Raw genomic sequence first — 12,973 nt, 5'->3', positions numbered from 1 at the left:
ATAACTAACAGACTCCACAGCATTCTCATATTACATCAGTGCTGGTTTTGTTACAATCGGCATCTGTTAAATTTAGAATTGTTTTGACAGTGTTTCCTTGCTCTGATTTGATCTTCTCATTAAACACAATGTTTCTGTCATCTTTTTTCTAATTGTGAGGCACTTTGTAACCCAAGTTTTGAAAACTTCTATGGGAAGAACACTGAATTACACCCAACTTGAACATCAGTGTCTCTCAACACTGAGACATGCAAATGTAAATATAAACAATAGGGAGCCTCTGTATGTCATTTCCCTGTGTGCGAAAATTCCATTTCAAACGGCTGTGTCATTTTTAAAGCCGTAATCAATTCAATTTGCTTAATGTTCATGGTTCCTCAGTTGGGGTAGAAAATGCAAAGAGGACTTTTAATTGCTAGTATAGTTCCCGAGTTCCTCTGGTTCCATAGTTCCTGGAACCTTTTGGTTGAAAAGGGCAAAACAGTTGTTCAGAATAAAAACTAAACAAAAAAAGTTCAATACAACCTCAACATCTCCTCTCAGCAGCAGCCCCACAACTTATATTATTTTTGAACTTGAGCCATTTATTTATTATCAATAACTCTCTTACCTTCCAAATCCCACTCAGTATCACTTTAAAAGTGAAGAATGTTTTAGAACATGGTTCAATGTTGGAGAACATTCATTTAAGATTTGACCTCTGCCTCTGAGTTCGACCTCTGATCAGCTAATCCCTCACCAGAGCCTGGGAGACATTCCCTCCTGTGGCCAGCGATTTGAAATGTCGGCTGTTATAGACCAGTTGCACCTGCTCCAAGTCCAGAGTTTCCAAAACCTCCTGACTGGGCCGGTCCACAACCTGCAGCTTTTCATGGCTGTCTACTAGGACCAATGTACGACTGTTAATCCACTGCAGAGACACAGAGACAGGAAGAGAACAAGTCAAGAACTTTGCATTTGCATTATAGCAAACATTGTCTATATTCATAAGTAGCCATGTAGGAGTTAGATCAGACTGATGGGTATGCTGAATATGCATGACAACATACACCACTACTGGTACCTTGGTATCCTCATGGTTCTTACACTAAGTCCTCTCCTATCCTCACCTCCAGGGCTTCTACATGTTGTTATTAGATAGGGATATGATGGGGGTATATTTAGATATACAGGATATGACTGTGTAACGATAAAATGAAAAAGGTCTAAGACCAGGGTAGCAAGTAAGCTACTGTATGTACTTTAGTATAGCTGAAGAGACTATTTCCATATACTGCTCTGCTTCCCCGCCAGAACAATAAAATCTTCACTTGTACCCAGGTGGGTTTATTCTTTGTCCTTACATCATCACATTTTAAGTAAACCCAACAACATCTGTGGCAGAAAACCCTCCCTGGTGGGCAGGTAAAGAAAATAGAGGCAAACTGAACTAGATGTTAGACACAAAACATAATGTAATGCTGTCAATGCACCTTCCTCTGAAGACTGAGCTTGCAAAATGAAGGCAACAAGCATTTTACCATCAGTTTTTTTATTTTATTCTATCTCATTTCACTTGTCATTACTGACTGTCAGACACAGGAAAAACAAAGATAAAACTGTGCATCATTGTGCATGGAAAACATTTTAACAGAACTTTCAGTGTCTCCACAAGTGCACAAAATTAAACTTTACTCTGCCACTCTAACTCTGATATATCATTATATACAGTATAATAAAGTGACTACCACAGGAGGTGAAGCATGTTGTTGTCACAGGGGTGGGGTCTATCACTGTTATCTTTGTTCTGGGGCAGGCCTGTCACAGTCACAGTGCTGTGGATTGCCGCTGCCATGGGAGCTAATGTAGTATAATGAACTGGAGTATTTATTGTTTGCTCCCTGTTTTTACCTAATCATGTTTGGATGTCACTATCTTGCCTTAATAAGACAAAGAAATACAAACACATTTTTAACAAAAGGAAAAATGGCATCTTGCTGGCTCCTTTCAGGTTTTGTTCATTTTTTTCTAATGCTTAATTGCACATTGTCAACACCACATTGTTGCGATGCAATGCTATGCATGGGCTCTATGCCCTTAAGCATAGTTGCAGATGTTCGGAAAGTGTGTATAAACCAGAGAGCCCTCAAACACTTGCTGATATAGTGGGACAGTCCTGAGCTATCATGAGAGTGTACGTACTTACACTCAGGCTAATGATGTCACAGCTGAGGTGGAGTTGTCTTTGTTTGATGACGTGGATGGTCCCTGTCTCCTCCTTCTTTACCTGAATCAAAAGTAGTGCAGATGAGAACATTCAAACACTACAAACAGCGGTGCCCACTGATCATTGCTCTCAGAATACACTGTTGAAGCAGTTGAGCATGAAGACATCTTGGAAATATTGCCATTAAAAACCAGTATAATTCTAATGTATGTATCAGCGTAACACTCGCTATAACTATGCTGTACATTTCTGAATCTGCAACAAGCACAGAGACTGTGTCAGTATTCTGAGGCGAGTGTATGAAAGGCCAATAATCCAATGACACTGGCAATACTGTACATTATCAAGCAGGGTTTATGTAAAGTGATGTATGAAATATTTATATAATACAAGTGACTTCTTAGTTGGTTGAAGAACTCTTAAGAACTTCTAAACAAAATCTATACACTGACTTGTGTGTTTTTTTTAAGGCTTTCATGTCAGAATTATAAAAAAAACTACTGGCCAGGGAGTTGAGCAGATACCAGGAGAAAGTGGACTGTATCTCCTTTGCAAAAAGCCAGGATCGGATTGACCGTCTTCTGAACAGGAACAAACTGCCAGGCCAGCTGAGGGACGCTGGATGGATCAGACTGGTGAAAGAGAATGCATCACACCACACTGAAAATCAACCAATCAATAATGTTCCCTTGAACCTTTTAATTTACCACCCATACTTGTGTATTCAGGAACTCAAACTAACTGATGCACAGAATCAGGTGCTAACACAGAACTAACCCCGTCATTGTATCAATATATCTGGGCCAACATCTACTCATCATCAACAACAAAATGAACAAGTAGACAACAGTACCTTGATGTAGGGAAAAGTCATCCAGACTTTCAGCGAGGGCTTTAGTCCAATGACCAGAATCTGGTGAAAGAAAACCAAAAGGGAAACACATCACAAACTTCCACAAAGTCTGGTGCATAACCATGTGATGGAGTATGCGCTGTGAGCAGAACTGTGTGGGTTTGTGTACCTTTGTGAGAGAGGCCATAGCCAACAGAGAGTAGTGTGTGATGGGATGGTCTCTGAAGTCTGGAGGAGCATGTAAAGGTTCAATGGAGCAGACCTCCCCTTTAGAACCACTGAAGAGACATTGAGAGTCACACGACCGCATCCCCATCACCCTCCTGGAAACAAAAACAAACAGAGCCAATTAACAGAAACATAGAAAGCAATAGCAGAGAATGAGAAGATCAAGGGAAGATGAAACAAGAACAAAGTTAGAGTAACAAGATAATAACTGGTAGAGGACAAGTAAGATGGAAAAAAGCTAGATACCAGGGTCACACCCTTTTCTCATGGTCAGAATGACATACAAGGCAGCTGTTACTTGTAGAGACAGAATTTCTTACTAACACAGGTAGCGACAATAGAGTGATACCATCCTTGGTTTTGGGGGTTGGCCTCACTCAGAGGATAAATACTTGAACCTAACACCATTTCATTAGACTAGAGCTGTCTTATCTAGTCTGGTGCGCATGAACTGATGAAGCCTGCTCGGATGAGAGGCGAAACGTCTTCCAAGACAAACCCTCCCACCCTCCAAAATAGATTGTCCAGAGTTTGGAAATGACAGCTGGATTTACTGGAGAGAAATAGTATGTTGTATTACACTGCAGCAGAGTGACATAGATGTGGGAAAAATCTTTATAAACAAATCTTCTAAGTGAGTGACTGAACTGAATCACTGTTATCACTTACAGAATCAGTAGCTTTCCCAGCTAAGCTCCCCTCATTAGTGACTGAGAGCCCCGTGGTCGGCTCAGCTGGGATTCACAGTATGCTACTTCCTATAGTAGCATAAAGCAGCATAACAGCGGCAGCGGGCACAGACATTTAGACTGTTAAATGTAAGAATTAGATTTTAACTCAATCGAATAGCTAAGAATACAGATGTTGAAAAGTCCAGGGGCCCTTAAACTCTCAAATTCTCATTAAAATAATACACTAATTTATATGATATTAGTGATACTAACTGATGTTGTTAGCTAGCTAACTACTTGGAATCGCCAAACCCAACCATTCCGCATTGAAAGTAAAGCCTTTAAGCCAGGCATGTCAAACTGATTCCATAAAGGGCCGTGTGGATGCAGGTTTTCGTTCCAACCAAGGAGGAACGCACCAGGCTGGAATCAATAACTAAGTGATTCCTTGATGTTGATTGGTTGGCTTGTACCAAGACTGTGAAAGTTATTTCATTTACTTCCATTTAAAGCAGAGTTACCTGAAAGCCAGCTCAAAAACTGATCCTCCACTGTCATTGCACACGGCAAGAGTTGGGTCATCTGTGAACTAAAGGCAGAAAATAGGTAAAATAATAAGAGACAGAAATCAGATGAAAAGTATGAGAGATCCAACTCATGCACAAGACCAATTTCTGAGTGTGTGACACTGAGTAAATTTGCTTTATTGTTTTAAAGCTGTTCATTTGGTCATGGTTGTGTATATAAGAGATTGTGTGTCTGTGTGTGTGTGTGTACCTTCACATGCAATATAGCTGTCCCTGGAGGGTGGGCATCATTGATCGTTCTCAGAAGCTTCCCATTGGCTAGATCCCACATTGTGATCTAATCATGGAGATAGAAAGAGAGAGAGAGAGAAAGAGAGGAGTGAGAAAGACTGTAAGTTTGTAACCTTGACACATATGCAGCGTTGAAACAATTAGTCTGCCTTGCAGTTGTATGCCTCTGCAAACCAATGAAGTTGCAGCTTATATCCATTTTTGTCTATACAGGCTACTAGTGTATAATGTATAGAACTGGGTTTTTAAAAATCAATCTTAATATAGTGCATATATTGGGACGGGGGAAACACAGAAACAGATGTTCTTTACCCAACATCACCTAGGGGTGTTCACAGCATGCCTGCTGACACAACCTCAGGAGTGTAAGCAGGCCGAGAATGTTGTTTTTTCTGACTCGCTACTCTCCTTTGTTTTGTTTGAGAACAGGTGAGGTGGTGGTTTTGGTTTCTTTAAAGAAGCCTCTGTTGCTGCTCCTGTGACATCGCTGCCACTGACCCATGAAGCACTCATCAGAGCTCAGAAAGGTGATCATTCCGAAGAAGTGTTTTGCAGCAGCTGTAGGAGATGTTACTAAGTGTACTGATACGCAATGATTCTTTACTGATGGTGATGTGTTAATGTGTAAGTGGCTCTCTCAGCCAGGTGATGCAGACTGAGGTACTGTTTTCCAGATCATTATGTCTATTGGATGGTGTTGTGAGAAAACCAAATCAGGTCGTGCCCTAGCTCCTCTGTGCCCTATCCCTGCTGTGGGTAGCCATTTGAATTGTTTACTGTGTTTGTTCACAATCAGTAACGTGTGTTTCCACTCGTTTCTCTGAGGCCATACCTCTGTGTAAAATCACTGTGCCGGCTACCTTTGGGTAGGACTGTGGGACTATGCAGACGGACCTAGCAACTCATTTCCTGTCCAAAACCCTTAAGCAGACCCATATTGGGTGCACGTCTGTTGATGCTGTCTTGGGAAGGAAGCTCTCTCTTCCTCCTAAGACAACATGAAAAGGTGGTTTGACAAGAAAGCAGTTGCACGACAGTTCCAGCCTGGTGACTGAGCAGAGGAGGAAAAAAACTGTTGTGCCACATTAACATGTTAAAACCCTTTCATTCCAGAGAGGCTGCCCAGGAAAAGCAGAGAAGAACCCTGGAGACCGCTGCCCCCAATGTGGTGTCTGCTTCCTTGGTTTGTGTGAAGTCTGAGTCTGATGATGGTTAGGCAGTGCCCTCTGATGGTCAGTAAAGTGGTAGGTTGTCTTACTCTGAGTTTCTGTCTAGCGTAGATTATTATCTAACATACCTCTCCAGGTCAGCGTAATGACATGCTCAGTTTGTTTCAGTTTTACCCCACTCTGTGTCAGCAGTTGGATCACAGGGTATCACAGTATGGAGAAGACGTGGAGAACGTGATGCTGATTGCTGCAATGATAGAGCAACACCTTTTGGTGGAGGTAGTGTGATGGTGTGGGCCAGTATCTCCCTAACTGGAAAAACGAGGCTTGTCGTCATTAGATTAGATTAGATCAGACTTTATTGATCTCACAATGGAGAAATTTACTCATACAGAAGTTTGGGGGTGCAAACAGCAAATGGAGATGCAAATATGGAGGCAATCTCAATGCAGAGAGATATTGAGATGGGATATTGCAACCAGTGGCAATCCCTTATCTTCACCGTCTGGGACTGAACTCTATACTCCAAGATGACAATGCTCGCCCCCACAGAGCGGTGTTTATTAGAGACTACCTCAAGAATTTGGGAGTGGAGAGGATGGAATGGCTTGCCAGAAGTCAGAAGTCCTCAACCCCAGTAAACACTTGTGGGGATCATGTTGGACGTGCTGTTCGTGCCTGAGTGACCAACACAACCACTTCGGCTGCCTTGTTACAAATGCTGGTTGAAGAATGTGATGCCATCCCACAGCAGTGTGTGACCAGGCTGGTGACCAGCATGAGGGGGAGGTGCCAGGCTATTTTGGCTGTGTATGGTTCTTCCACATGCTGCTGAGGCTCTTGTTTGTTCATTGAATAAATTGTTAAATTGCCAATATGTCTTGTTTCTTCAGACTTCAATCATCCGATTCACCAAACAACACCAAACAAAAGTCAGTAGCAGAATAAGCTGTTTGGCATTGGCAGAGAAGATCTGGCAAGTTTTTTAAGGGCACAACCCACATACTCTCTGCTCATCTCACAAATACATGTTCCTTGCAAATGGGGTACCATTTAAAAGGGAAATAAACAGACTTTCCAAGGGTATGAGATTTATTGCCAAGAAGCATTGTTGCAACAATGAAATAATGTACCAAACACTAATTTCCTTACTTTTTGTTCTATATGTAGTCACCAGTGCCAGACTCATTTCCATTGCCTACACAAGGATTGTATTGACAGCATCAGTCCCACAGTGTGCATCACCAACATAGATCTACTTAAAGAGTAGTGGCAAGTTCCTTTAACTCTCAGGGCATCTGACATTTCTGAATTGATCACACCTAACAACTTTGTGCACGGTCATGGCATTTGGCATGAGGAATGCACCTGCCACTTTCCAGTGCTTAATGGAGCTTGTGCTAGGAGACATGCCACATTAGAATGTATATCTTGATAATGTGGTAATGTATTCAAATGAGTGGGTGAGCCACATGTCCAGCCTAAGGCAAGTGTTTCAGTGGCTTGCTAAAGCATTGCTGACCCTTCACCTTGCTAAGTGTGAGTTCGGTAAGGCTATGGTTACAAATCTAGGGAAGCGAATTGGTCACACGTAGGTCTGTCCAGTGGATGCCAAGTTGCAGCAGTGTTGTCTTACACAGTTCCTACCACTAGACGTGAACTGCAGTGATTTTAAGCCATCCCATACAAACTCGTAATGGCCTCCTCCTTGCTGTATAAATGTAATGTTAACAATTATAATGGTAATTATTATGTAAATAATGACAATAATGACCATGTTATTATGATCATATCATTGTATTATTATATTATTATTATTGTAAGTATAATTCTATTACATCATATATTTATTATCATCATGACAACAAACTTTTTTTCTCTGCCAAACACACCATGCTCTTTACTCTGTCTGTATATCTATCTATTATGTCTATTTTATTTATCTTCCATGTTGCTCCTTTCATTTTTCTTTAGTTTTTGACACTCTATTGCACCAATTTAAACAAAAGGAAACTAGAATATTGGTATGTATGATTGCAGTGAATGATTTCCAGTGAGAAACGTGTTTTTACAGAGAAGTACAGAATCAGTGAAACCAATGACCTTGGGAGAGCCGTTGGCAGACTTCAATGTTTCAAATAGGGATGTTGCGGCAAATAAGCTAAAATTCTAAAATGTAAATGCTACACACACAATATTCAAGAAGATCTATACAATCGCCAAAGTTTCAATGTGGGGAGCCAATACAGTATCCGACCAAATGTGAAATTTGGTCACAATCTTCCCTTCTGTTCCTGACTCAAGCCATTGAGTAATGGCCAGAAATGTGTTTTTGTGGCGGGGCGCTCCCTTAGAGATAGGGTGAGGAGCTCTGTCACTCGGGAGGAGCTCAGAGTAGAGCCGCTGCTCCTCCACGTTGAGAGGAGCCAGCTGAGGTGGCCCGGGCATCTTTATCAGATGCCTCCTAGATGCCTTCCTGGGAGGGTGTTCCGGGCATGCCCCACTGGGAAGAGGCCCTGGGGAAGTCCCAGGACACGCTGGAGGGACTATGCTATACTCGGCTGGCCTGGGAACGCCTCGGGGTCCCCCAGGAAGAGCTGGAGGAAGTGTCTGGGGAGAGGGAAGTCTGGGCATTCCTGCTTAGACTGCTGCCCCCGCAACCCGGCCCCGGATAAGCGGAAGAAAATGGATGGATGGATGGAATTCTTGTGTTATGGCCAAAAATGTGTGGTCACACTGACCTTTGAACTTTTGACCACCAAAATCTAATCTGTTCATCCTTGAGTCCCAGTGGGCGTTTGTGCCAGACGTAATAAAATTCCTTCCAGGCATTCCTGAGATATCCCATTCACGAGAATTCATTTTTTTCTTTTTTCTTTTTTAACTATTACTCAGAGACCTGTGTTTTGAAATTGGTTTGTTTCCACTCATACCCACTCATCCAGTGGAGACGTCACTGACGATGTGAATTCTAATATTAGCGCTATATAGATAGATAGATACTTTATTCATCTCCAAAGAGAAATTTGCAGTTCCAGCAGTACAAAAGGTGGACACACAAGGGCATGCAAAATAAAAACAAGAACTACTTTCAATGACAAGACCATGTTTCATATAGCACATTAATTAGATTCTCACTATGTATATTTCATGATGTAGTTTGAGTAGTTGATGTTAAATGTATTTATTGTACCACTGTAATGTCAGTAAAGGCTCTATTCAGAATCAGCCTGTTTGGAAAAGTGTTCAACTCACTGGCTAGCCTACTTGCTTGCCCTATATATTTTAGTGGTTACTGCAACACTTGATGTTGAGAATTCACACAATCACACAGCCAGTATGGTGATCTCATTTTACGATTCAAAAATGCTTTTTGTTCATGCTGGCCATCTCACAGATATGCAGGCATTTGTTTCTGTGTGCTTTATCCTAGAAACTAGAAAATGATGCACCAGTAAGATGTAAATTTGCAGTACTGTACTGACAGCAAGCTCAAAAACTTCCCTGTCGTCTGTGTGGACTAGTAATAGAGATTAAAATTGTAAGACCAAGTGAAGTATCAGTAATTTTGACAACAATCTGAGATTTTCAGTGACAACCATCATGTGGTGCCGCTGACACTCATCAGGACTATCTACTGTGGAACAAACAGCACATACTATATTCAAACCATCAGCAGAAACCCTGTTGAACTTTAATCTGCATCAGTGCCCTGTCTCCACCCTTTTGAACTTTTTAAAACTCTTATTGAAACCCAGTCAACATGCCTGCGATTGTATGTATGTGTGTCTGAGTATATACCTGTCCTTTGGCGAACCCACACAGAAGTCGTGAGCAATCGTGGTTAATGCTGAGTGCAGAGACAGCTCCAAATTCTGACCCAGTTGCCTTGGTACCCAGACAGAGCCGCAGTGCTTGGTTGTTATCTGGAAAAGGAAGATGAAGAGGACATCTGACTACTGGAACAGGGGTACAGACTTAGAAAAGGTGTGGATGGTAAAATAATCCTTACAAAAAAAAAGACAAACTCAAGGTATTGCCAGGCCTCAAGTTAACAAAATTAAACAGCACATCAATATCAAAACACAACACACTGGCACCAAATGAAGAGCTGGAAATGCAATGAAAAATGCTAATTACAAATAACCAAATAAAGCAACAAAGCATGCACCAAAGTAGCTCAGCTAAACCAAAATGAAAATGGGCGGTGTCTCAGAGTCAGGTTGAACACAAAATCAGCAACATGAAGCATGAGTGACCCATCTGACAGGGATGTTCATACCTTTTCCTGTCCAGCCATCATTATGCCAGCAATATAGAGAGACATGAGTCAGCCCTGCTGAAACCTCCGTCAAAATCCAAACAACATCACAGTATGAACTTGAGTTGTATCTATGGAGACCAGCAGCTCTTTGCAAATTCTGACACTTACCCTGGAATTTATAATACTATAAAATACCAATCCTAAAAAAAAACAGAAAATATGTGCAGTCTAAAATGACTTGTGTTTTCTTTTAGCTAACTTCAGCTTTCACCTAAACCAGGTCCAGAGCAGGTTTTTGTTGGTCATATCTGACTCCTGCCAGTAACATGACTGTTAAAAATAGTAAGAGAACTATTTACAGTACAACCATAAACATGAACATTTCCATGTGAAGAGTTAAGTAGTGAAGTCAAGAAGTTACAAAGTAAAAAAAATCTCAACAAATTTGCAAGCAACATCAAACACTGACCTACTGATAAATACCTTACTGAGACCAAAGGCTTGATAAAATCTTGGAGCTAGGGCTGAAATCCAAATGCTTTTGGGTTAATGAATCTTACTGAAACTGAGCTGGTTCCTTCAGCTGAGACACAGAAATGCGTGGCTATATCGCCCCCTATCTGACAATAGTTCAAATTCATTCATTCCTTCTATCGTGAGTCGAGTGAAGGGATATTGGCATATTAATCATTTTCACAAATATTCAACTTTACATTCAATAAATGCATTCCTTTAGAGTATAAGAGTATGAGAGCAAGTTGTTAGTAAACCAGGGGTTCTCTTCGTAATTAGTAAAATCCTCTAAGAAAAAATCAATAAAAGTTTTCTGCTAAATCCAACTCCCCACAATTCGGATACATATAAAAACTACAAAAACAAATGTTCACATCTTCTCTGTATAGCAATAAATAAATAACATTCACGCAAGAGGCTGTAAGGCTCTGTTAAAATTTCATCTCAAATTACTGATGGTGAGATCTCATTCACTAATCCCTCTAAAATAGTGAATGGATTCAATGGCTTCTTTGCCAATGTGGGTAGCACTAAATCATTTTTACACATTGTGTAGATTTGAACCCCCTACATCCAGACAAGTACTTGACATCATCATCAACAACAATAACTCTATAGCAGGTTATTAAGGCCGACAACCGGGATTGTCCCAAGTGACCTGAAAGTAGCGAAGGTACCATTATTTTGGAAATGCCAATCTAAACAATAGTGTTAAAACACCGGAATTATAATAATATTGTGTATGAACACCAATATGGATTTTGACAAAATCACTCAATATACATGGCCCTCAATGGTGTGCTAAATGTCTGGGTGCTCTTGGTCAAAATCTATGTTACTGTGAATAGCTAAGCATGTTTTTTACAAAAAGCATAAAGTTAAAGATTCACATTTCTTTAATATTTTAAGACAGATTACTTTTCCATTTCCATTTTTTTGCAGCCAGTTCAGAGTCAGTTCTCGATGACAGAATTTTTCGCCCACTTTCTCCTTTCAAAAGACCTCTAGTTCTGTGAGATTTTTGGGCAGTCTTACATGCAGGGGTCTATCCACAGATTATCTTTTTTATGGAAATGAGGAGGTCTATCAATCTGTCCAACATTGCTTTTATGTCTATATCTGCCAAGTTTCCCTTCCTTTTGTGAGGCCAAGTTCCTCTTAGACACAATCTCATATACATGCAATCTGTGATGCTTCTGAGAGTGTGTGTATGGTGCTGTTGCTGACCTTCAACTTCATCATGGCCAACAGTCATGGCTAATATCTGACTCCTGTTGCTACAAGGTGTTTGTTGGCACAAAAGGATCTGAGATTAAGACGCCGACTGACACGAAGAGCTGGAGATATGTTGACTAAAAGAATCATCCAGCCAATAGCAGAACTCAGAGTAAAAACCTCCTTGAGCTTTCTCAGCAGCACAGATGGAGTCAAGGCCCTCTATTTCCTTGGGCTGCATACCAACTGCTGGCAAACTTAATCCATGTGTGCCAGCTGAATCACGGCCTGTTGAAGAACTCAGAAAATTCATGTTCTGTGGCACGGTGATATGAAATGACGCATCAAGCTTTGACCCCTGAACATGACAATATCCATCCAATTAGATTGGATCCAAAACATCCCACTCCAAGACTTAGCACACAAATGATAAAATGGAATGGACTGTATTTATTTAGCACTTTTTTAGTCTGACGACCACTAAAAGTGCTTTTACAACACATTCACCCATTCACACAATGGTAGCTAGGCTACTGCCTTAACACACTCAAACACAGATGTACAGCATCTGCATTTGGGGTTCAACATCTTGCCCAAGGATATTTCCACAAACCACCAACCTTCTGATGAGTGGACTGCTGCTCTACCTCCTGAGACACAGTCACCCCACACAACCTCTTTCAGACACAAGTCTTGCCCAATTTTACATGCCTGACCAATTACCAGCGTTGTGGCTAATCGTGAATGACAATCGGGCATCTATACCCGTGTAGCGTGACATGCTAAAGAACCTGTCATGTAACGTCTGCGATGCCCCACAACACCCCGACGAAAAGACTTGCACATCAGAATCTTGACATGCCTAGTATCTCTTACGACCTGTTCCTGTTGACCAATCAGGTGCTCTGTCAGTGTGCAGTCAGGTAACCATGGCAGGGAGGAGGGGGGGGGGGGTACTGAGGTTGCTGCTGTCAGGGACACCGAAAGGGAGGACAAGTTTGCTGACCTGTGCCAACAGTATCCCTGCCTGTTTGAT

The 12,973-nt window shown here is 41.3% G+C and overlaps 1 protein-coding gene across 1 annotated transcript in view; it reads right to left on the bottom strand.

The window, feature by feature from the left end:
- The window catches only part of vps8 (VPS8 subunit of CORVET complex), a 77,139-nt gene that overhangs the window by 48,721 nt on the left and 15,445 nt on the right, over positions 1 to 12,973 (bottom strand). Inside the window, exons 7-14 of the mRNA XM_041947489.1 lie at positions 9,747 to 9,871; positions 4,736 to 4,822; positions 4,480 to 4,547; positions 3,229 to 3,382; positions 3,060 to 3,119; positions 2,731 to 2,838; positions 2,186 to 2,266; positions 740 to 910 (exon numbers count right to left, since the gene is read on the bottom strand). Of these exons, the coding sequence (XP_041803423.1) occupies positions 740 to 910; positions 2,186 to 2,266; positions 2,731 to 2,838; positions 3,060 to 3,119; positions 3,229 to 3,382; positions 4,480 to 4,547; positions 4,736 to 4,822; positions 9,747 to 9,871 (854 nt within the window). The remainder of the gene's footprint in view (positions 1 to 739; positions 911 to 2,185; positions 2,267 to 2,730; positions 2,839 to 3,059; positions 3,120 to 3,228; positions 3,383 to 4,479; positions 4,548 to 4,735; positions 4,823 to 9,746; positions 9,872 to 12,973) is intronic.

The sequence above is a fragment of the Chelmon rostratus genome, chromosome 11 (assembly GCF_017976325.1).
Source record: "Chelmon rostratus isolate fCheRos1 chromosome 11, fCheRos1.pri, whole genome shotgun sequence".
NCBI classification, from domain to species: Eukaryota; Metazoa; Chordata; class Actinopteri; order Chaetodontiformes; family Chaetodontidae; genus Chelmon; species Chelmon rostratus.
This window is presented reverse-complemented; position numbering and strand designations above follow the sequence as displayed.